Genomic DNA, 26,106 nt, shown 5'->3' with positions numbered 1-26,106 from the left:
TTTACGGTTTGTGGTTGTGGTGAGGGAGTAGATTCAATGGAGGAGTTTAAACGCGTATGAGATCTGGACCTTTTGCTATTTGAAGATGTCCGTGTTTGGGGAAAATTGTCACTTTTTCGCATTTGGACAGAACTAAAAATTTTTGTCGTGACTCGATTTTACAGAGGAGTTATTCATTCAAGTTTGAATGAGTTTAGTTATCTCGATTTTACAGACGAGATATCTCGATTTTACAGACGAGATTAGCTGGTCAAGAGAATGAATGAGACCCGAAGAGAGTTAATGTTCTCTCCAGGAGAGCTAAACTGGGACTTCAATATTTTTTATGTATGTGTTCCTAAACAGTTGAAACTGAAGGCAACTATGAGTTCATAATGTCTGATTTAACTCCTGGGACTTCTTACAACATTACCGTTACCTTCATCACGAACGGAATTTCAGCGAGGCCGCACACTCATACGGTTGTAACTACTGGTATGTTTTTTTTCATAGTTACCCTAACTATTTACAATGCAAAGTTGTTGGCGTGTATACTCAGATTTCGACACGACAAACTTTATCGGCAACAATTTTTAAAGGTTAATGTTTCCCACTTTCAGGAAAAAGAGCTGCTCCTGTGACTGGAATAACGGTGAACTTAACGGGACCAACCTCCGTTAAAATCGAATGGGAATATCAAAAAAACAAGAGTGATTTCAAAGTGCTGTTTTGGAAATATATCAAAGATCAGGAAGTTCCGGTCGGTGAGTAAAACGATTTAACCTTTTAGAGAAAAGAGCCATCACGCAGGGATGGGTAATATGCAGTATTCTAAAATTTGTTATTAAGTGGTTTTGGTCTAACCATTTGTTTGGGAAAGTGAGATCGCATTTTAAAATTAGAATTTGTTTCCCAATTAACTTTAAATGCAACCTTGGGCAATTGAGGCGTATTTTACTTTCAAGTATTTTGTCCATTCTTCTCCTTGTATACAACGAGCTCGGATAATCTTTGGGCTCCTGGAGTTTTTTTTTCGGACATTTGAAAATACTTCATAATCCATTAGGTGGTTCTTGAAATATATTAAAATGTACGAAAAACTTTAGTCGCATTAAGACTCCGTGCTCACTGTTTGTTGTTGAATATCAGAGAAACCTGCCACTGGTTTATGGTACGAGCTGGCTGACCTGGAGTCCTGCACAGAATATTATGTGGACGTGTACCAATACGATGCACACACCGGGCAACGAGGCGACCCATAAGGTAACCCCATTTCCATTGTTACCGGAGCTAATCCCTCCGAACCTCCGAAATAAGCGTGAATAGAGATCCTTCCGAGCAAATGAGATATTTACTGAATTGGGACGCCCCGTGTGTGATTGATAAAGGACCTCTGGATTACTTAGTGAGTAGTAATAAATTACGGTGGAATCATTGACATTCTTCCAGGATATGTAATTTCGGAGATGATTTCATTATATTGCTGACAAATAAATTTCGTTTGAAACAATAGGTATCGTATCGTGAAACGGGGAAAGAAGAAGTCCAACCCTGGATTAATATTTCGGTTACTGGCGGGAATAAACGCGACCTGTTTACTCATCTACGTAGTGAGTATGGCGCTGCCTACGAGTAATTTTTTATTTTTTATCATATTGTATTATGCCTAACCTTATAAAGAAACTGTTTGTACCTTGACGTTTTCCTTGGCAGGGTAAAAATTAAAACCTCGAATGAAGAAGCTATCTACTCGGACGTAATTGAGTATCATGGTGGAGAGATTCCTGTTGCTGATAATATTGAGCAACTGGGAAATACGAAGACCTCGGTTGTGATTGGATTTTCTTTTACGAAATTACCACCTCAAGTTTTGCGATGGGGAAGGTAAGTACGTGCATACAAGGGATACTATCGGTGTGTAAAACGATTTAAGGGTCGACAACAATACCAAAATATGTACATGGTGTGACTCCTGCTGTGAAGTGAAGGAATTCCCGTGGTTTAACTTCACCGGAGAGATAATTGTTTGTGCACATGTTGGAATTGGTGTCGACCCTTAACTCGTTTGACACCTAGTCGGTAGTTTCCCTTGTTAGAAAAACACATGTTGTCCATATTTAACGGTTATGTATTCCATTTGTTTGACTTACACGTGTACTTTAAAATAGGTTACAATACTACGTGCTGTTGTCGGAGAGTATGTCATACGACGAGGCTCAAAAATTGAAACTTTCTGCCAATGTGACGGTATTATTTCCCCAAGTCCAGATTCAAGAAAGGAAGGACATATTTTACCGCCCTGGCTCTGACGGATGGAGCCGGCTATAAATCACCAACGTCAGATTGGATTCGCTTAAACACAACAACATTGTTTGAGATGTGAATGCATACGATAATGGTAGATAAGTTTAAAATGTTCACTATTCCGAGCATAAAGCGATGAGCGTTAATTGTCATGGTTTTAATCACATTTTTTACTTGGTAGTAGTGAGACGCGTCTGATATGAGCTGTTGTCTCTGTTCCATTTGGCAATTAGGATTAAAAGTGGGCGATTTTACTTCTTTGTTAAATTGTTTGTGATCCAAACGAATTTGATTAAACTGAAATATTGTTAATTTGAAAAGGAATAGTGGAATTGTAATTCCTTCTAATGTATTTAATTATTCTTGTATTAAGTGGTTGCTCAAGTTTAGGGCCAAGTTTGTAACTTTATAAAATATAATACTTTATAAATTTTAATTTATAGGACAATTTAAGCGTGAATTTACAAGAACAAAACCTTCAAAGCGGGGCCATATTGTGGCTCTAATAAATATGTAATTCATCGGTACATTGTTGTATGATTGGCAAGAGAGCGACGGTTTTTAGAGAAGCAGCAAACACTTGACTTTTAGACATCTTTCTGTCCGTAGAAATGTGTTGCACAAGCGACTTTATATTTGTAAAATGTCTGACTGTTAAAACAAGTTCTAGTATTTAGAATTGCTATGCAAACAAAAATTTGAACTGCTATACGTCGTCATTTGAATTAAGTTAAATATTAATTTTAAACGTGGTTCAAGGGTGGAACACTTTGGCTTAAACAAACTTGAAAATGTAGTAAATTTGTAGTAAACAATTGGAATTATGATATAAGCTATGTATGTAGCATGTGCCTAAATCTATTGTGTACTCATTTCAAATATATTTCTTAACTTTCATGACCGTAATAAGATTATCTGCATCCTCTCAAAAATGTATTTTTGCTTGGACTTTATGTACCTAGAGCATTAAAGCAGATATAACTATGGGTCGATCTTTCTAAAAATCTTAGTTTTACTAAAGCTACTGAAAAATATATTTGCTTATAGAGCTTAATACGGTATACAGTATATAGGCACATGTTGTCTCAAAAACCCCGACTATCTCAATAGCCCAAGGTATCGGATGTGAATCCCCCGGGGTTTTCCCTACGCTGCTCTCTTTACTACCTTACCCGAACTAATCAGCAGCAGATTTAGAGTTTGATTCAGACAGAAGTCCTGAATTACTAGTGGGGTCCCATTATCGATAAAGTTAGAGCCGAATTTGATCTTTAGTACGCCACAGGCCTTTACCTCTCGCGCCAAGAGGGACCTCTTCCCGCCAAATTGGGTTGTATTTCGGACCTGCAGGTGAAGCGTTTTGGTCGACGTGGAATTGACCCAGGAAGCCAAGGTGAATACGCAAACGTTGAATATCCCGGTGTCGAGCAGAATGAGGGGAAAGATGAGAAATCCGGGCATTGGGATGTCCCCATGCAGTTTGACGCACACGTATTGACAGATGATTTGCAGCATGGGTGTGCAGCATATCATGGTTGGCACTATGCGCACAGTGAGGAATCCATTCAAAAATTTTTCCAAGATTTGAATACACCGGTAGAATTTTATGCAGGCTAGGTGTTCCGAAATGGTTTGAGATTTTCCAATTCGCCTGCAATAGAAATGAAAGGGTGATTGAATTATTTGTTAGTGGTGGTCACCTCATTTGCATATTTGGATGCTTGTGCGACAGACAGAATTTAGAGATTCGACATGTGATGCAGATAATGCGAGCAATCGAATTTATGCAAATGAGGTGAGCAACCATATTAATACCTGATACACTTTAGCTAATTAGGATGCCAATTGTTACATGCTAAAGTTAACTATTTCAATTTAGTGAGGATTGATATAAGATTGATTTAGGGTACATTTTTTCACCAACGGGTAAGTTTAAATCCACTTGTGAACCGAGCTGATGTGAGCTTACTATTTAAACCAGGCGCTACTGTGTTAAAAAGGTGTATTTATAACCTTTCCAAAAGCTGGAAGTAGTTGAGAATGGTGACAATTCCGACAGAGAGGATGTAAAAGATCCACGTCGTGCCGGAGCAGAACATATGGAGAGCCATCCACGCCTCGAACAAGATGAGGAGTACTTTCGGTCCAGAGATGTCCTTGCAGTTGTCCGACATTGAGAGGAGGAAGGGGGGCATGCATGGGTCGAAGGTGAGGAGAAGGGAGACGGCGGCAGGAACGGCGACCACCGTGAAGGATGACACGTACAGAAACATGGAGATGATTTTGACCTCAATGGACTTTTTGATACTGGACTTGTCTAAAATTAGAAATTTGTTAACTAGTCGAAAAAAAATTAGTGATGCTACGTAGACTTATTTAAAAACGGGCACCAAATATATCAAAACTAGAGAATTTACCCGTGTACAACACGGGTACACGATTATCTCTTGTTAAACATGCGTAAAATTTACTGTACACCCAGTGGACTTGTGGATTACGGCGTCCATATAAATATACGGCTTACAAAGTATGCGGTAAGCGGTAGTAACTATTGTATTGGCGGTTGGCGGTAGGAAGGGATACGTTGCAGACAGACAGACGGAGAATGGACTAATGTTATATAAAATAGAATAACATGGCTAATTATGTTAAGATCGAATTTACTTAACCAACCTGCAAGAAACTCATTTTCAAACGTTATAATGGAATTGATCGTTTGTATCGGAGCAATATTTAGCCCCACATTCCATCCGCCAGAGAGCAAGATTGTGTAACAGATGAGAAATGGAATGGCTTGTAGGCGTTTAAGAAAGGGGCCCAGGAAAAAGTGACCCAGCAAGATGAGAAAGTACGCCAAGGCCACAACGGATTGGATTTGGGAGAGGCGGACTCTCCTCTGGGATTTACAAAGGCAAAGTTTTCCTTCGTTTGCGTCCCATTCGAAAGGAAGGAATCGTCCTAGCCGGGCAAATTTGAAGTGGCGAATTAATAAGGGCAAAAATTGGGTGGAATACATGACGAGAGAGAATCGTATAGTTTGCCCGGTCTGCAACCTGGTAATGAAGGTGGGTTAAAGTTATAGGTTATAGTATAACGTATCTAGTTTAATTAGGTTGTTTTACTATCTTTCGAGTCACAACATAAGCAATATAGGTATATGTAGTAAGTAGCAGATATTTTCTATTTTAGTAGAACACGATTGTTTTGCCTTGTAGAATTCCTTTTTGTAGGATTATTCTGTGAGGGGCTTTTCATAAATTATGTAACGCGAGTTATGTATTACATAGGTAACAATATCAGAGAGGGGGGGATAGGAGTTTTGCATATTATCTTTAATTTAATTGTATATTTATACTAAAAATTTTAAAAATTCAAATAAATGCGCAGTGGGAAATGGAATTCTCTAACTATTTTGTCTCTTATCATTTTTGCCTCACACATCGTTTAGGAGTGTGAGCTCTGTGACTTTCAGGGTACCCGTTGGATCCTCATATCTTTAGGGTACGCCGGGCACTACACTTTCCGAAAAAAGTGACACTGGATTACCCTGGCCACATACCAGAACCGAGTAAAAAAATAAAAGCTGTAAAATATTCATTCATAAAGTGTTCCTCAGTCGTCACGACCACGATTCCGTCTGTCCGATTTTTGGACAATTTGCAAATCTGGAGTTTTAGTCAGAATCCATCATAGTGGAGTATAAATCTAAGACGGATTCATGAGGAGCACTAGCGATGTATACACTGACGACGTGCGTGATTTCTTCATTAAAGTATACACTTCACATCATTATCTTTCATGTTTGACCACGAATGATTGTAATTGTCCCATATGTGTATTCGGGCAAGCCCGTGTTAATCAGTTAATAAATCTGTTATGTTTAAAGTCAATTAATGCCACGCGCCGATAAAATATTCACACATGGTAAAGATTACATTTAGTTAAAATTACTGGTAAATCTGTATCAACGCTTTGATTCACACGTAGGCGTCAATAAATGTCGAAATGGGTTATAAAAGGAAGGTGTAGGCAAGCATTGATTTGAACATATGCAAATGATAACTTATATGTAAATATATCGGAAGAATAGTTGTCTGGTTGAAATTACTTCGTAAAGTTGGTGAAAGTTACACAAATTTGGCATATAAATTAAACTTGGTTATTTATTTAGTTATTTTAGTTAGTTACTTATCTATGTAACCACGTTTGGACGGTGTACGTCAAAACTTGTGAAAATATGTACCCGTCTTTCCTAAGGTTCCTTTACACCCAATCTAATCCTCGCGTGTGTGCCACCAACTTTTGCAATGATAGGTTTAAAAAACGGCAGTGACGTAAACTTGACACTTACGTACGTAATGTTAAGAACTCGTGTACACATTACATTACATATTATGTATGCATGCATGTAATGAATGTAATACATGGGTTTCGTACTTTTTGTGGACCAAGCAGGCAAAACATTATTTGCATTAGCGAGATGCTTCTGCTTTAATTCATAATCCGAACTACATATGTACATAAGCGAGATCCCAGATTCAGTAAACTTATATATGCAGGTAAATAAATCTGATACTTATGTATGCCTTCCTGATACTTTAATTAGATATGTCTTTTCTTCTCTGCAATATGCCATATAAATGCTGTATGACTGTCACATTTAGATTGCGTCATGTGAAATATAGGCTGCGAAAAAGTAATTCCTTCACACTGCACATAAAATTAACACAATTTGTAGAGTCATATGCGTTACGATTTTGGTAATGAAGTTATACATAAGTAGAGATAGCATGACTAAATTCGGATTAAGGAATTATGGATCCGTTTCCGGCTTGTCAGGCGCAGTCTCCGTACCCCCACCCTCTACCTGCCACCCCCCACCACCCACGGGCAACCCCCCACGCCCCACGCCCCACTTCCGACCCACGACGAACGACCCACTACCCACCACGAACGATTTCTCTCTCTTACCCACCACCCACGACAAACCACCTTCTGCTATCCGGGTAGGAGCAACAGGTAGAATTAACTTTTTTCTGTGCACACAATCTATGGTTGTTACTCTGCCTGATAATGATTAATAAATCACGTAATAAGCAATGTGGGTGGTCCATCCAAAGTTTGAATGTGGTGAGACCACTAAATCTCATGAAACTTACAAACATTTTAGTTTTAAGGCAATCAAACGATTAGCTTGTAAATTGGTAAATGTATAAAAGTTTAAATATCAATGAATATTATCTAATCTGTATAAAAATTAGAACACTTTGTAAAATAGTTGTATAAAACATACTTTTTTAATAATTTAGCCTGAATCCATATAAACTCATGGAACTTACACAAATTTTTGCAAAGAGTTAAAAGGATTTGCATCGAAATTTCAAATGCATGGAAGTACAAATATGAGTGCATCTAATTTAGTCTGTATGAGGACTAGAATATTTTGCACTAATTTTTTAAAAATCATACGATTTACCATTATGTGGGGTAAAGTGAATCCAGCGAATCTCATGTAATTTACACACAAGAATTTTACGCACAAGTTCTAAGTTTCTTATGTGTTTAAATAATTGGGCGTAAAACCTCCTAATTTAGAAACTTCAACACATTACGCACACTTTTGCATGCCAGAAAAATAGTTTGTGTTGGAATTTGCAAATGCATGGAATTAAAAATATGAACGGATTAGATGTTTCCATGAATTTGAAAATTGTTTGAATGTACTGCCCAAATGTGTATGAGTTTCATGAAATTAGGTTGAGTCACGCCAAATTTTTGAAATTCGTATGATTCTTAGAAACATACAAAATGTTTCAGTTTTTAGGCAGATTAAAACAGATTTGATCATACGGATTTGATGAGATTAGTTGATATTTCTGTTTTTATGCCAATTTATAAGCAGATTGCTTAAATTACAGGCAAAAATGTTTGGAAATGTCATACGAATCGTATAACATTTCCAAACATTTTAGGAATCGTATGATACGATTCCTCCCGAATTATTTAAACTTGTATGATTTTTAGAAAATACAAAAAATGTTCCACTGTTCAGATTAAATCAGATTTACTCAAATTTTTACTTGTATGCATTTACAATAATGATTCTCAGAATCAAACGAGCTTAAATAATTTCGGGTGTAAATACAGAATCTTATGGAATTCATAGACATTTTTGCAAGGCATCAAAAGGATTTTCTTGTAAATTAGAAAATTTCGAAACAAATCGCTTTAATGTCCTTCAACAGATTTTCCTGAGATGGGATGGTTTCACGTCAAATTATAGAAAATCCTATGAATTTATAACCACTACACAAAATGTTCTAGTTTTGATGAAGATTAATAAAGATTCACTCTTATTTGGATTTCCATGCATTTACCAAGTCCAGTACAAATTATTTGAATTTCACGAATAAATGCGTGTCAGTTTAATGAGATTTAGAGGTTTCATTACAAATTATTTAAACTCGTAGTACTTTTAGAACAATTGTACAAAATGTTCTAGTTTTTATACAGACCACAGCATGTTTACTGATTATAAGGAAAGATAATTCCACGGGTAAATTGCGAACGCATGGTCCAATTTTGGTCAAACTTGGAACACACAATCTCAAGGGTACCTACAGAGCATGTTTACTGATTATAAGGAAGGCATAAATTACCTCATAACTCCTGAACCTGGCGATTTCGGAACTTGTACTCAATGTCAGTGTGTTCTCTAGATATCCTACCACCTGTTCTTACTCGTTTCTATGAGCTTTCGAACCACATTGGCACGTATCAGGGGAAACAAGGTCGGACATTTGATTTTCAAGTTTCCGAAAAATAAAAAAAATTGAGGAGTTATTTTTTAATGGAACCGTTTTGGCTGTTTAAACCTGGAAACATCCACCAAATTAGGGTAGGGTTACTTGATGGCCCTTGTATGACCTACCAAGGTCATTTGGGTCCTAAACTTCCTATTTCAAGCCTCCCGTGGGGGTAACTGGGGCGTATCTGAACATAACAAGTAATGATGATTATAACCTTATGCGGCTTGTCACGGTCATCGTTTTCAACTTAGAAGCCTGTTTTTTTTTGCAAAAGATTGACATGGTATTAGTTGAAGATATTTTTTTTATTTGGAAGAACGCCCATCAGTGGTTACGCCCCACGGTCATGCAATGCACCCATCACGATGAACCGATCCAACAACTTTTATTATTTTCTATGCACATAGTTTGATAATTTTTCCTGTCCGTTGTGCTGCAATTTTTTTTGCGACGTTACTGTACATCGATAAGACGAGTACACGGTTTAGTACGACGAGTAATTTGGACTCCTACAATGTAAGATGAGAGCTGTACAACGCTTTCTTTACAATTATATTGGTGGCGACGTGACACAATTTTCATGTATGTACACATGCCGTTTTCGGACTGATTTTATAAAAATATAAATATCTGATTGTACTCGTCTCTTACATGGATATCTAGTATTGACATGCTGCATCAATATGGTTTCGAAAATTGTTATTGGCGGGAAGTAATCAATTTCCCTGAAAACGATGAAAATCGTAATTTTCGAGAGGTACATATAACACAGTGTAGCGTCATCGGCTATAGCTTATTGTTCTTTCTTTCTTCGCCAATTTGCGACCATATATTTGGAGAATATGATGTGATACGTTATGGATATCTGTTTCGTTGTTTTGATATCGTACATGGTGAAGATTGTTTCGGAACGGGCTATCCGGGACTCTCCACTTTGGATTGAAATTTTGAGCCTGATTTTGAAGATAGAAACCTGTAACTTGGTATGTGTGTCCTAGGTACCCTTGAGATTGTGTGTTCCAAGTTTGACCAAAATTGGACCATGCGTTCGCAATTTACCCGTGGAATTATCTTTCCTTATAATCAGTAAACATGCTGTATTTACGTGATCTCCATGATTAAAGGTTTTGTAAGTATTTATTGTTAGACAGGAGCTCAATGGTTTGGACGTATGTTCACTGTGAATAATTTTTGGTACAGATTGTCTCCTGCCGAGGTACTGTACGTCTATACCGTGATGGTAACAATGTATCAATGAAAAATAATAAACTGTCTCCCATGGGTGATATTTTTATTTTTTGAGCGCTGACATGAATCATGTCACATGATGCTACCGTTGAGTGGTAAAATATCACCCATGGGATGGGAGACAATATATTATTTTTTGTTGATAAATTGTTACTAACACGGTAGAGACGTATAGCGCCTCTGTAGGAGACAATCTGTTCCAAGAATTATTGAGAGTGTACCTGTGATGCGTGGCTTATCAACATTGATAAGCCACACAGTTATGCAGACTGACTCAGTCAACCTCAACTTCAACTTGACTGAGTCATGACTTTGTATGGGGTTATCTGGTTTGTTATGTGAAGTTGACGCACCCACGAAGGACTAATCTAATCCACTAATCTAAGTGGATTATCTACATGGCAAATTCTACTTTATCCTTCGAGAGACATGTATGTAGCAATAAATCAAAATATGATTTTTCCAGAATTACGAGAAATGCTGAAACTACGTACGCAGTAGATTCTTGGCAGTATTACTAATATCATAATTCTTTTGTCGATCAAATCAACTGTATAAATGGATACTTCGGTGGACCTTGGTATGCTTTGCTGTTGGTTTAGACGGTCAAACGATGAATATATCTAGCTTAGGGATAGGTAATAAAACGGAATTTATAAAAAAAGTTATAGCCATTATAAAAGTTAAGCTATAAAAGTAATAAAATACGGATAGTCTTCCACTCCTTTCTAAATGGAACAAAAATAAAAATACGTTCAATTTCGATAGGCTGAAAATGTGATGGGTTTTCAATGGTGTAAAGGGAAAAGGGGTCAACCAAGCTATGAGATCGTGTGCCCAAAAAAGCCCGGTTATAGCTTTTACCAGGCGGTGGCTCTACCGTCGTGGTAATAGATTTGTTACTGCTGCTGCCCACACAGGCTCACCCCAGTTTTACGGCCAACTTAACCAAAAAATTTTGGTGAATGAACTAAGTCCCCTCCAGGTGGGGTTTGGCGATGGGGAATTCTATCTCAAAAAAGAGGTCTACATGCTCGTATAATGACCAGGCATTGGCAGCACAGAATTCTTAAAATTACTAAAAATATATCCTTAACAATTGAATTCGTTATCGAGTAATTAATACATACATCCAAAGTTACGGCTGTAAGACACGACTAATTTTTACAAAATTGATCATTTAACGTCTTCGACAACTCTGGTTACCATGTTCCATTGAATATTTTACTTTTACGAGCCCATTTATGAATAATGATAAAATCTTGATATTATCATTCTGTTCAAATATCGCATTAAATTTTAACTGCAGGCAGTTTTAGAATGTTAGGACAAAACGTCATGGTGTTCCAAAATTGATAAAGACTTATAGGGGAAAATTTCATAATTCTGGGAATTTTGTCCAGTAGTGTAGATATACATAGATAAATAGTTTCCCGATATTTCAATGTGTCATGCCATTAAAGTTCTTGTTCAACACTGGGAAGCACACCTTGTAATCAGGGTTGCAAGTGATATATATCATCAAGTGATTAATGAGATTTAAAGATATATATCAATCATCTCATTTGGGCCTGAGTGAGATAAATGTGAAATGGGGAGTACTAGTACTATTGGTAGTGCATTACGTTATCCGCTAGATGGCGCCCATAAATCTCACTATTTCTCATTATTTCTCACAAATCTCACTATTTGTCACTGAGATGAGATTTGTGAAGGTGAGATGAGATTTCTGCAACCCTGCTTGTAATCAATCCCTCCGAAATTTCCTCTTAAATTTCTTATTTCTTATTTCTTTCTTATTAATCTTCCTCTGTATATAAGAGAGACACCCTTTATATACGTCAATAGAAAAAATTTTAAATTGTCTAAGAAAAATTTACATTAATGTAAAGATGGCTGTTTCTGATATCTCAATGTATCAAATATTCCTGCAAACATATGGCTAAGACTTTCTAAGACATAATACATAACTTTCGCCCACATAATAATATCAATAAATAATTGTAACATTTAATAAAAATTCGCTAGCATAATGCATTTATAAAGGATAAAACGGCGTTTGAGAAAGTGTAAGCAAATTCACAAATTACATTCAACATTTTTTTTAATTATTTACATTTAATTGAAAATTTCCGTATCGCCATTTGAGATGTGGAGAGTGGCTGCATTTCCTCCGGCAGAAGATATAAAGTGCCAGATCATCGACTGGGTGAAGGAAGTTGACACTTTGCAAACTTGCAAAAAAGATGATGATAAGGTTGCACATGAAGCCATGTATACGAAATTGTTGGGGATATTTTCCAATGAAAAGGATTCCATAATGAAGAATATTAAATAGCTTACCTGAATTTTGTCCATAAAATATGGTAACAAATCATTAACAATTGAAGGGTAGATACACATAAGTTTTAAAATATGAGATCTAATTAACTGGTATTTTGTGCAAGTGCAACCATTAGTTTTATTATCACTAAGTAATATTACACATATGTACATATTTAATAGTTTTACTAATACATTAAAAATGTATTAGTAAAACTTTGCGGAGCCCGACCCCTGGTTATTAGTTCGAGTGATCATGATAACCACGATACCGAATTGCAGTTCAATTGGACCATGTCTAAAAATCGGTATGGATCGACCACATGAGATTAAATCCAGGGCTGTTGTTTTACGGTGTTATGCAGTACTAACGAAACTATGTATATTTGTCATAGCATTATGCAAGTGTCAAAATAATATATAAACTGACATAAAAGCTTAGCATGGCCTGCATTTGCATTTTCCACGTATACATTGTTTTAACCCAGTTTTAGCTAACCTAACTTACAAATGTTATCCATAATGCATGCAATATTCGACAAAACAATTAAACGAGGCACAAATAATTAGGGAAATGTACGCAAGAAAAATTATGGTTGGCTTTGAGTCCAATACGAGAGGTATCGGTTGGCTTAGACCCGGTAAAAATTGTGCCCTTGTTAGGTTATCTTTCCTAATTTTAGTCTCAAGTATGGCTTTCAGCCTGAGTCGATCCAAGTAATCCTTCCACCATACGGATATCCCGAAACTAGTCAAGTGGTCCAAGTACCTCCGAGCTTGTCTTGCCAATTGTAGACGTAAGGTCCACAATGTTATATCAATGAACACTGGTTCTTTAACACTCAAACAGGTTATCTTCTGGAATCTGAAAGTTTATCCAGAACCAAAAATCAAACAAGCCAGGTATATACTATCTACATTCAATAATTGAATACACATCACACCTTATCTGTACCTCTCCATGCATAACCTCTGGAAATTTTGAAAGATCAAAGGTAGGTGCGAAACCATTATGTAACGCCAACCTGGAAAACAGTATGAACGTGTCTTCACTTCCGTTCTTCCATATTTCCTGAAATATCTTTGGATTTGCTTCAATCGCTGTGTTCCTATATTTGTGAGGAATGCGGTACCCGTGTTCAACAAAACTAGACTCAGCCTCAAAACGAGTAAAAATTTTATATCTTCTCAACTCGAAAAAATCCTCTACTAATCTTATCGGTTTCTCCTGAGGTGGGGAAATTACGTCGGATGATATCCTATCCTGATATAAGATACTTAATTGAACATACAAAAAGGAAAACAATGCAATTATAAAAGACCTATTACTTCTGGCTTGAAATATGAATATCTTCGCAAGTGAAACCTGCCCATCTAATCGCTTACTTAGGATCCAAACTAGGGTCACACATAGAATAAAGAGAAACCATACTTGAGCCATCAACGGTGCTGTCAACATGGACAACGAGGCCGGTTCGTATGTTGGTTTAATAAAGCAATAAACAATATTATAAGTTCATTATTATTATTATAAGTCTCGAGTTGGCGATGTAGAAGAGTGGATTGTGTTCGTCGAGCTCCTCCAAGAAATCTGTTGGGTGGCAAACTGCACAAATATGGAGGCCTATTGACGCATTAAAATCTTCCCCATGCTCCTGAACTGGTACGGGATGGTCAACTGCGTCGAACGAAATGTTCATCTTTCTTCTTACAATTTCTAAATTGATGTGTGTCGTGAAGCAGGTAAAGGGGCGATACCTGTAGAAATCTTGAGATGTGCAGGCTGGATTTTTGATGTCGTGCGCCTCACCTGCAGTCGGACTAAATAAGAGGGCTCTATCTGGAGGAGGAAATTTACACGGGACTATATTGTATTGTGGCCGAATTATTGACATGTTTCTGGCGTGATGGTAGAATAAATTGCAAAAGTTTTTGAAGTAACTGGAGTTGCTGGGATGGTCGTCTTTCCGAGCTTGTATGATTAGGATGGTATTTGAGTTTTGTATAAGCTTTGAGACTATGTGGTTAACTAACGGACTGTAGGTCGCACTATGATCGACATATAAGGTTGTCGAGCTGCAGGAATGTTTCCAGATGGGGTGCGTATCATTTGCATCAAATCGGTGATAAGCAAATGATAGCGTAGTCACGAGCAGGGGTACATTGAAGTATTTTTGTGGATCGATATCATTCTGGGGATAAACTACGTGTGGGGGAAGGAAATATATTTCCGAGCAAAACCCCAAGGTAGTTAAACAGGTAGGAATGGTAGACATGATTAGTTAAAAGGTTGAAGACTATGGGCACACACGTAGCTACAAGGAGTACATATGCATATGTCTGTATTAGAAAAATCTTGTGTAAAAGTAAAATAGATTAGACTTACATAAGTAATTACACATAAAGGCTTATACAAGTCAAAAATTTAATCATGTAAATATAATGTTTGCATGACTCAAACTAGAGTACGGAGTAGGGTTCGGAAAAGGTTTTTATCAAAAATTAACAACCCACGGGTTTTGATGGGTTTATTGAGTTTTTCGTAGTATACGCAAGAGTAAAGGTCGCAACTACTGCAAATACACTCCCAACCATATAATTTTTTTTTGCGTCGCCTGAAATTTGTGATGGCAAGAAATTATGTAATTTTTTTTTATTATAAAAAATTTTTGTTTCAATTCTTGTTTAATAAACTTTCTAACCGGAGTGAAATAATGTCATGTAACATTCGATAGATGTATTTAAGTTTTGGAATATGATTTAACGAAAAATATAATTAAAATCTCCCGAATAAGCCCATCTAACATATGTTATGACTATGTTACATAGTAAAACCCAGTGGGGTTTACTCATTTACTACCCTTAAAACCCATTAAAACCCAAACCCATTAAAACTCGGAGATAAATACAATGGTGTATGTACGTACCAAGCAAATACATGCAAATACCAAGGTAGGAATATATTTACATGCATAATACACTCCGTGACAAAAGTTTGCTCTCACAAGAGGATATGGTCAAATCTCGTTAACCCCATAACGGATTTCGACCGTTCATTTCAGCGCGTCAAAAGTTTACTCTCACCTAAAGATTTGTATGTATGCGCTTTCTCGGTATTATCCTTAGTATTTTTGGTAAAATTGAAGTGAACATATTATTAGGTAATATTTTATTTCGGGTTAGATCATACGGGTCCTAAAAATATAGGCAAAAGCGGACAGGATAGAAGGTCCCAGTCGGGTAATGTGCAACTTGAAAAATGAAGAAAGAAAATACTTGCAAGTATTAATACGTGATTATTTCGTAGAAATATAATTATGTGGGACAACGGATAATCCGTTGTCATCCGAAAAATCCGAAAAAAAACGGATCTTGAGTGAGTAATTGGCGAACATACCATCATAGGGTATTCAAAGTTACCAAATAAATGTCCAATAGCTGATGTGACAGATTTAAATGATATCTCGAATTTTCGACCATTACTAAGACTGGGTGAAGGAAGTTGACATTTTGAAAGATTGAAAGAAAGATGGTGACAAAGTAGCACATAAAGCCATGTATATACGAGAGGTTGTTGAAGGTTTTCCTCAATGCGAGGGATTCGATTATTCAACATTTCAAATAATTGTGTATTGTAAATAAAGATAAAATAGAGATAAACATGTTAAGATAATCTTTTCAGCACTGATGCTGATTGAAGATGTAAGATTTTGTCAGCTAGATTAAAAATTACTTTAAAATTTGCCAGTTTTATTCACACCAAGCGATTCTGGGCTTATTTATTTAAATCTTGATTTAACGATATCTCAATATATTAAACTGAATTAACTTATATAACACATATTTACGCTATTGTCTAGAACAGATAAATATTTAGAAGAAACGACAACAGCATGTTCATTTACGGTATGAGAAGTGAAACCTGATAAATTGGCATTTGGGATTTACGCATTCTGATTTTCTTAAATTAACTCTGAATTTTGTATATTAATTTCTCACTGAGAGGTAAAAGCACTGCCCGGCTATAAATTTCATTTTGGGTGTCTTAACTGAGTTTATTTTCGTTGATTCAGACTTTGTACATGTGTATGTAGGTAATCCAACATCTTTGCAAATACCTTTGGATCAGAGAAATCAAGCAGTGTCGACTCGTATCCCAATTGTGGAATTATGAAGCAACCTTCGTCCTAAAGAGGAGTTGGTCTTGCAGCTGCATCCAGAGGATTCCAGGGATGGTGATCATTTTAAAGGAGAACAAATGAGATGGAGAGATATTGCAGAAAGACTGATTTTCAGCCCGGTCAATATTCTTCTGGAAATTTCAGAAACTCATTCATTGAATATGCCGCTAACGGGTCTGGAAGTCTTTCCATTTGTCAGAAACATAAGATCAGTTTCTATCGGGATAACTACAAACAAAAATCTAGAGTGGGAGAAGAAATTACGTGACAGAATATTACTCACGTCAGCTCCATCTTTAGTTGAACTAAAATTTCGATGCACTCCTGGCTATGAGCTTTCTCCACTTAGTGGCGTGGTTTTCCCAAAATTAAGAAAACTGGAGACCGATTGTGGCTGGGAACCTGGAAGTAAAGCTCTCAAAATCATAGGCAATGCTATTACGGAATCCTTCCCGGCTTTATAATATCTCAAAATTTAATGCTATCAGTTACATGAAATTTTAAATGTTGAAGACCTTCCAAAATTTCCGAGGTAAGTTGGCCAATTTACCTTTGACACAGCCGTCGGAATGAATTAGTAATTAGCCAAGAAACAAAATTTTATAATTTGATTGATTAACTAATTAATTAAATTTTGATTTCAGCTCTTTTAATTCTTTAATAATTTTGGGAGGAGATGTGAAAACGTATTTGTAACCCACAAATGCTACATATGTAAATTTACAGGGTTGGTGTCCGGAAGCGTAAAGTACGCATGGAAAATGTTGTCAAAATGCCTGGAAAATGTATGAATCTCGAAATTTTTAATACACTTACAGAAATCCTTTAATGATGATTCCCACATTTAAACGCATACGACGACCCTACCACAAAGGTTATAAACTTTATCACCGCTGGTGACGATGTTATAACCTAAGGTGTTAAATTTATCATCACCAGTGACAAATTTATGTATCACAAGCGTCAAAGTCTAGATAAGGGGACGCCTTTGGTTATTGAAAATTTCTGCATTAATGAAACCGTGTCACTGATTTTGTTAAACAGTTGGGGGTATGGAAGAAACGAGACCATTCAGTTTCATATTGTAAAAGAACTTCACTTAGCTTGTTTCGTTATTAAGCATCGACTGCACTTAGGTTGTTACAGAATTAGTATGACGATTTGACACGAAAATGTTGACTGATTGGATATTTTTTTAAATGCATAAATAAAGCTCAATCACACATGACAGAAGTTTATTAAAAGATATTTTTGCCCGTGTATACCTCATGGCGTTAAATCTTTTCTATTTACATGCAACCACAGACGGCAATAAGTCTATCTCAATAAATTAAGACTTCTTGTGCAGAATATCATATATATTTCAATAATTTGATTACATATATATGTATCATATACCTACGCACCGCTATACTTGACATCCAACTACATACATATCCCCTCAAATTTGTCGCTTACAGTCCAAACCTTCATATTTTCTCTCGCCATGGTATGCCTTCCTTGCAATAAGAAACTGTAAGTGCCATCTAACGATTTAAGATGTGGACCATCGTACCGGAAATCTTGAACGGCCTGAATTTCGTACAAGAGTCGACACACCTGAAGATTATAAAGCAATATCGTATTATAATTTTGGTGAAAGAATTACTGCAGATGTACATGTGGTAAATAGTTGTTAAGGCAAACATTACATTTGATAATAATCCACAAACTATGTATTCGCACTGGGAAAGTAGAACGATATCTCGGACGATTTCGAAAAGGCCGTGCTTCCTATTAGTCAAGGATTCCGAGAGGGTGGACTCAAATCCCACAATTGTCCAGGAAGGATACCTTAGGCCATAATTAAAATTATCATTTTAAATACGTCAAACTGACCAGATAATTTTGTGCGATAGTTGACACCTAACCTTCTTCTGGCCTCATACAAGACGGTGGTATCATCCGATGAAATGTAAGCAACTCTGGGGAGCGATATCCCCCCCCCCGAGATCTGCAGATGTTTCCAGTTTTCTAAAATATGTCTCAGCATGCGTGAAGTATTCTTGTAGATCGTGCAGCGTGTCGGAATCTTCCTCAGTCTTATCGGTCCGTCTGATTTGTAGGCTAGAGAAAAAAATTGCATTATTCCAACATCGTAATAATTTTGAGATACGTACGCATATATGATATGAGAACGGAAAATAAATTTATTACCCCACAATTGTTCCGTGTTCTGGGTAGAATCCTATCTCTTTCTTCCATCGTATTATTTCCTGCTCAAGCGTTTGGTTTAATCTCATCGCATGTTTGGCAAACTGGCCAATCATCCAGATAAAGGGGTCAGGAATTTGGTCTTTGACAGAGTCGAGTATATATTGGAATTCTGGAGATATAGGAATTCCCCCGGTGAGTGGGTATGGAATTGCTGTCCCGGCGTGGTCAAGCAGGACATTGTGACACTTTGACACTACATTTATCAGATTTCGATAGATGTAGGGAAAATAAATTATGTAGAGTATCGACACTCAAAAAAACGTGGTAATAATTTATTACTGTTTGGAATGACTATATGACCCTACTGCGTTGGTAAAAACCTGTCTCAAAAACAGTAATAATAATTGCAGCGAACTTGAAATTCGTTACTTGATGATATTCATTTCCTTACTTTATTATAATAAATTTAGTTCTTTATTGCAATTGTTATTACTGTTTTTGAGACAAATTTTTACGAACGCCGTAGAGTCATATGGTCACTTCAAACAATAATAACTTTATTACGTTTTTTTGAGTGCACATATAACAGAACTTTACAAGGTTTCTCATCCGGAAGCCAATCCCATCGAAACGTATTTTTCCACGGAGTACAATTTGATCCCATCGGGATAAAGGCGTCACTCCATTTGTTCGAATATAGCCAATTGTCACTCTCCACGGTATGAATTAGTGGCATACTTGTTACGTAAGAAATTAAAAGGCAGCCAATCCTATGGTGAAGTTGGCACGCTAGTCCGCAACCTGTATGAAATTATTTATTCATATACGTATAGATATTTTACTCGGGACAAATGCTGCCTTACTGTCGCGATGTCCACAAACGAAATTGGGCTGGTCACATGGTTTCTGTTGTATGGCGTCAATTTGATGAGTTACAAGATTTGATAGTAATTCGACAGTTGGTTTAGCCTTATTTGCATTAAGTAATGGACGATATATATTTTTTCCTCGAATTAGAAAAGATTCCAATCTGAAATTGGTTTAGTATCAAACAATTAGAAATTCTTAAAACCAAATTCTATTAAGACACAATTGTATGTAAGTAAATATCAGCTAGCCTGGACTTTTCCTCATCGAGGTTGCAAGTTAGTCGCCACGCAGAGAACATGTGGGGTGTGATATGTTCGTTCCAGAAGGTTAGGCAGTGGCGTTTACCCCAATGACCGTAAAAGGAGGCGAGGTAGTAAAATATGGACAGAATGACGACACTCGTTAGAATCCTGGCTCGTCGTGATTTTAACATGGCGGTGTTGTAAATTGTTGATTATTATGTAAGTGATGTATGTATGTACTTATTGATTGATGGTCGTAGACACTGAAATCTTTATTGTATAGTTAAAAGCTACACATAATTGTTGTCATTTAAAAAATAACAATAAGTATACGGGTATTTTAAAGATACCAGTCTTAAACAAGATCTACACGCATATCGTAGTGTGTGGGTATGAACTTATTTATTTTGCTAATGTTACAGATTGTATTTTTCTAACCAGAATTAATCAATTTTGATTTCAATCTTATTTACATGCATCAACCCATAAGGTATTTATGTATGACGTTAATTTTAAATTGATTAATTGTAACTGTGATAGTCTGATGATATTCTAACGTGTCTTTTTTCACAATTATTTATTAACAAGAACGTGAACAAGTTAACGAAAAAAGTTTCGGTTTGGTTATATCCGAAGTAGATAATATGCACTGTCGCTTATATTTACTTAACACTTAAATTGCTGTTTATCTTATCACACCAATGATAAAGAGTGATATACGGCAACAAACACGAACAACGCCGTTCTGCTTCATAAGTGTGTCCAGGTTATGAATTGACTGTACATAGTATGTGGATATATGGGCACATGCATTTGTATTTGTAGAGGATGAATATGTAGGGAGACGAGTCACCGTTGACACATTCGTTAAATCTCAAATTCCCAACATCTTATAATCCCAAAATCTCAAAGTCTAACAATCTCAAAATTTAAAAATAATAAGATCACAATATCTTAAAATCATATAATCAAAGAATTATAGAACAAATCAAGAGCAAAATATTAAAATCGTTTTATTATTATTCAGGAATTTATAATTATTGTAATGCTTCTACATATGCTTCTACATACATAACGAAGCCAATACAACCTCACAAACCGCTAGCGATTTGAAGAAATCTCAAAAAAGGAGGATTTTTGCATGCTGGAAATAGTGGGCAACAAAAAGGATCCCAGGTGCTGTTTACGGGTGGGTTATTGGTTTAGCTGTACCCCACAGACAATAGACATAATAAGAGATATTATACAGAGAAGGAAGGAAATTTGGCGGAAGTCGGAACTCCAAAACATGGCATCAAAACTTGGGTGGCTGCTGGATTTGTACTCATTGGGTCACACCACCTTATGTCCTGCAAAGCAAGCCGGTAAAAAAAAGGATATTCCAAGTACAAAATTCTACATATGTGCGTCTTATCCCTGCATGACAAAGCTTTATTTCGATCACAAAGAAAAATCACCCTTCCACAAGATGGTGCCACACACCATCCTTTCATGACCGGTTGGCTAGTTTATAAAAGTACAAGGTCTCGCATGTCGTGGACGGGGGTGTAGCTTAATACTATCCAGGACCTCAACCTAATGGAGAATTTTTAATCTATTCTCAAGGATGCGACATATAAAATACTTGAACCAACCACCACTGAATCTAAAGGTTTCAAAAAAAGTGAAAATCGCTATTGGTGCAGGTATTAAATAACCTGATACCGTCAGTCTCCAAGCGAATTAATTCTATTCTAAGTAACATTGGTGGGTCCACTACATATTAGAGAAGATGTGTTAAATAATTTGGGAAGATCTGTCCAGTAATTTTTGAGATATCACATTTTGTATTTTTTCTACCAAGGGGTACCAGGTGTAAGTCACTGTTTACTACGAAAATGTATAAACAGATATATGTATGCGAAATGGATACATCCGATACCACCATAAAAAAATCTTTCCCTATCAAGAACTTGTTCTCGCGTTTACAAAAGAGCAGATAGAAAAACACGACATCAACACACAAATTAGTTACATGTTTTTTATATATTAATATCTTGGTTACAAATAACACATAATTCTAAGTATACAGAAAAGAAAACAAGTTGATAAGGAAATAATTTCTGTATGTACTACAAACATATGTAGTAGTAAATATGAATTCGGCGCGAAGTATTCGTACCATTTTGACATAAAATTAATACCAACTTGGTAGAGATATGTACTTAGTCATTTCTTTCAGTTAGGATTTCTTGCCACCTTTTTTGTCTGCACTATGTAATATTTTGTGGTAAAAGAGGATTACCGAGCTCTAAAGTATGCCTTTTACTGTGCTTGACCAATTCACTAAAATGAAAAAACTTATGCCCACAAAAATAGCATTCCACGGATCTCGAATCAATTTCATGCATACGTTTCACGTGGTCCGTCAAGTTGCCCGACCAATTGGTTTTATAACGGCATAACTGACACGAATGTCTTTTCTTGATGGTATGATAATTTTTTTTGTGAGTCCGAACGCCAGGTCTGGAGAGAAATGTGCGAGGACATAATTGACAAGGAAACTTTTTTCGAGCAACAGTTTCCAAGTGGGTAGCCTGCAAAAGAAAGATTAGTTTATAATTTTGTAATTACATGATAGCAAGTCGTCGTCCTAATTCTAAAAAGACCTAAGTTCCATGGATGCACTATCCGAAACTGGTAGAGTCATATATAAACTACACAGCAGTAATGATTTCGGTAATTATTTAATGCAAGTAGGTAGAAATTCAATATGGCGCGGTGTATAACCTCATTACCAAAAGTACACCGAGCAATATTGATTTCATTACCAAGCGCGGTAGAGTCATATATAGACACCGAACAGTAATGAATCATTTCAATTCATTACCACAGTTCATAGAGTGTGCTTAATTTTACAAAGACCTATCTTCCATTAAGAGTACATGGATCATGGGTCTTTTTAGAATTAGGACGACAAAATAGCTATGAAAAATAGTACTAAATTAATTATTGATCCTTACCTGGTGTCGTATCATGTTATTCTTGTGAAGGAAGCTCTTCCCACATGTCGGACACTTATGGGTTTTCTCTGTCGTATGTGTGTTGATATGGTCATGTAAGGTTTTTTCAAGGCTAAATTCCTTTCCACAAAGAGGACAAGGAAATCGTACAGGATTTTCGGCATGTTTCATTTTGATATGGATGTGAAGACCGGTCTGGCTTAGATATGTTTTTTCACACCCTACAAACCTGCATGGTAGCCAAACCCTGGAGTGAGACTGCATGTGTTTCCCTAGGTATTCCTTACATTTGAATTTCCTATCACAATTTGGGCAAGGGTATCGGATTGGACTGTCGTCATGCACAATTTTCAAATGTCGTGTGACATGGCGCTTATTTAGAAATGATTTGTCGCACCCTACAAACGGGCAGGATGTACGGTCGCGTGGGATAGTGCTGTGAATAAGCTTAACGTGTTTCCGCAAATTTCCGATGAAGGTAAACTCTCGTCCGCAAATATCACAACGTACTTTCTTCTGATTGCCATGGGTGTAGGAGAGATGGAGTGGGATGGAGTTTCTATTTTTTAGAATTTTTCCACAAATCTGTTAACAATTGGGGAGTGTTATTATTTTGAAAAATATACTTAAATTGTTAACATCTAGTTCAGTGGATTATGTATAGTGTGAAGAAAAAACTAACCTGGCATTTAACTTGTCCATCAGGTTCATGAGTGACGAGGTGTCTATTTAAATGTGGTTTTGTCTTAAATGTTTTCGCGCAATGTGGGCAGTCGTATTTTTTTAGTTGACTTGGGTCCATTATATTTTTAAAGTTTATTATTATAGACTCCGAAATACGTTCGCCCTACATATACCTGTATTGTTCAACAGTTGATTAACTGTTTAATAATTTCTAAACCTTAAAATCATTTCACTGTTAAGTATGTAAAACTTATTTAAATATTTAAACGCAAGTACAATTGTAGTAATTTAGAGTTGAACATTTTTTTGCAATCTATACATAAATATGGGCAAACGACCAGTTGGCTTGATCAAGAATGTAGTACTTGTTACTTCCCTCGATTCATATTCAATGTGAAGCAATAATGCATGGCTTACGAGGGGAGCTCACTTTCCAAGTATCAACTCTGTCATTGAAAGGGTCGCATTTTTTTACGATGGCAAAAAAAACAATAATTCTAACTAACCCATTCATAGGTACTTAAAAAGGTTACATGTACTGGTTTAGCCTGGGGAGTAGTGTCTAGGTCTAAGCCTGCTTACACGGTATAGGATTAAATTGAAGGTTTGAATGAGTTTCTTCCATATAAAAGGCTCGACCGTGATCCTACCCTTCAGACTGGACAAGAAACCAATACGGCCTGTACTTACTAGGGATACTTGGGATCTGTTCCCAGGACCTAGCTAACCCACTATATACGTTCGATGTATTTTGTAATTGTATGAAATCTAGCAATGTAACAAAATTTCAGAGTACAAATGACATTTGGTCAACTTTTGACGATTTTGACCACGCTGAACGGACCTTTTTTCCCATGTTGGGTGAAGAGGGCGAATGAAAAAGTGGGGAGAAAATTACACAGGAGCAGTCCAAGTTCTCACATTATTTATCGCCCTACATTAATTATCTCCACCACAAGATTCACTCATTACTCCATACTTCCGTCAAATTTTGCTAGACACATTTGCAATTTGGGTTAGGTGCATGGATGTGCAACCATACATAATGCATCAGAATATAAGATCTATTCCCGTTTTAATCACTGAAGATCTTTTGGAAAATAGTAAAAATTTGAAATTAAAAAAATAGATATTTTCAGGTATGTGACAGTATGACAGCAACGTGACAACCTTAATAGTACAATATTCTGTTAAATATTTACATAATTGCAAGCAATGTTCATATACAATCATATGCTAGAGAGTAGAGATCACACTATTATCGATGTGGTATGCAGAAACCGTTTCCTTCAGGGCCAAAGGGTGACATTTTGTGCTTACAGGTTTCAACTTGACGTTCATAAAGTCAACCGAGGCTGTGACGTCGTTTCTGACTTCGGGCGTGGTGGTTGGGGCGGGTCGTTCATCACGAGCACCTCGACAAACGCACCAATGAAGCGAAACTCCAGCCTCGAGACATGAACGGTCGAACGGGATTTTCTGAAACAAACTCATTGGTTTTCGTACGTTTATTATTGTATCAGCATTCTTGTAACTCTGTGTGTCTCGTAGTTGACTCAAATTCATGAAAAGTTTCAGAGTTTCGTACACATCGTAAGGGGAGGTGAGCGAATCCGCGTTGTACTGAAGGTTCTTGAAGGGTTGTGAATACTTGGCTTTGAACCAGTCGGGAAGCACGAGGTAGAAGACGGGCATCCGAACCTCGACTTTTCCAGCAGGATTCATCTGCGCCTGGGTAGGCGACCTATTACCATGATCCCCGAGAATGAGGAGAGCTGTATGATTTAAATAGCCATTGGTGGCCATAAACTGAAGAAATTCTAGTAGTGGGCCATCACCCTGATGAAGTTTGTTGAAGTTGTTGTGAGACAGTTTTGTGGCCCATGTGAAGTGAAAGTAGGGGCGATTTTTTTGAGCAACTGCGATATTCTCGATGTTATCCAACAACATTTTGAAAGAGCGGCGAGTCCCGTAACACATGTTGTCGTCACCTTTCCCCTGAAAATTTGTAACATCAGGAATTTAATTTTGACATCAGCTTAAACGTGTACCAAAAAATGGAAAGGTGGCTCAATTCTTATACTCCGACTTACAAGGTTCGTTTCCATGTAGGAAGAAAATGGACGGATGTAAAAATCTGTGGGTGGTTTCACGAAAGGCTTTTTCCAGTTTAGGCTAAAAAATTCCAATTCCAATCTCATCCTCCGAAAAGCCAGTGTTGTATCCGCGTTTGGCAAAGTCTTTCCAAATGAAGGGACACTTATCTAAA

At 36.7% G+C, this 26,106-nt stretch overlaps 4 protein-coding genes and 1 long non-coding RNA gene across 5 annotated transcripts; 2 read left to right on the top strand and 3 right to left on the bottom strand.

Annotated features, from left to right (window-relative positions):
* Nucleotides 1-609: 609 nt before the first annotated feature.
* On the top strand, nt 610-1,596 carry LOC118438880. The gene is made up of 3 exons (XR_004837105.1): nt 610-743; nt 1,129-1,384; nt 1,493-1,596. It is a non-coding gene; the product is annotated as an uncharacterized LOC118438880 (long non-coding RNA).
* LOC118438833 lies at nt 1,596-2,903 on the top strand. The gene is made up of 3 exons (XM_035859615.1): nt 1,596-1,636; nt 1,693-1,863; nt 2,148-2,903. Exons 1-3 carry the CDS (start codon nt 1,596-1,598, stop codon nt 2,305-2,307), a joined length of 372 nt encoding a protein of 123 aa, XP_035715508.1. The 3' UTR covers nt 2,308-2,903.
* Nucleotides 2,904-18,049: 15,146 nt separating this feature from the next.
* Nucleotides 18,050-20,840, bottom strand: LOC118438856 (alpha-(1,6)-fucosyltransferase-like). The gene is made up of 7 exons (XM_035859648.1): nt 20,158-20,840; nt 19,903-20,069; nt 19,637-19,840; nt 19,040-19,292; nt 18,754-18,949; nt 18,535-18,676; nt 18,050-18,442 (listed from the first exon to the last, which is right to left on the bottom strand). Exons 1-5 carry the CDS (start codon nt 20,340-20,342, stop codon nt 18,784-18,786), a joined length of 975 nt encoding a protein of 324 aa, XP_035715541.1. The 5' UTR covers nt 20,343-20,840; the 3' UTR covers nt 18,050-18,442; nt 18,535-18,676; nt 18,754-18,783.
* Nucleotides 20,841-22,192: 1,352 nt separating this feature from the next.
* LOC118438868 (oocyte zinc finger protein XlCOF26-like) lies at nt 22,193-24,207 on the bottom strand. The gene is made up of 3 exons (XM_035859669.1): nt 23,836-24,207; nt 23,154-23,738; nt 22,193-22,727 (listed from the first exon to the last, which is right to left on the bottom strand). Exons 1-3 carry the CDS (start codon nt 23,953-23,955, stop codon nt 22,404-22,406), a joined length of 1,029 nt encoding a protein of 342 aa, XP_035715562.1. The 5' UTR covers nt 23,956-24,207; the 3' UTR covers nt 22,193-22,403.
* An 866-nt stretch (nt 24,208-25,073) lies between these two features.
* LOC110859706 lies at nt 25,074-26,096 on the bottom strand (the record flags this gene model as incomplete). Its single annotated transcript, XM_022108679.1, has 3 exons — nt 25,074-25,835; nt 25,889-25,925; nt 26,014-26,096. Coding segments are annotated over 3 exons (882 nt in total), but the record flags the coding sequence as incomplete, so codon positions are not given.
* Nucleotides 26,097-26,106: the final 10 nt, after the last annotated feature.

The sequence above is a fragment of the Folsomia candida genome, unplaced genomic scaffold (assembly GCF_002217175.1).
Source record: "Folsomia candida strain VU population unplaced genomic scaffold, ASM221717v1 Fcan01_Sc027, whole genome shotgun sequence".
In the NCBI taxonomy this organism is placed as follows: Eukaryota; Metazoa; Arthropoda; class Collembola; order Entomobryomorpha; family Isotomidae; genus Folsomia; species Folsomia candida.
The sequence above is the reverse complement of the archived record's forward strand: the minus strand, read 5'-3'. Positions and strand labels throughout refer to the sequence as shown.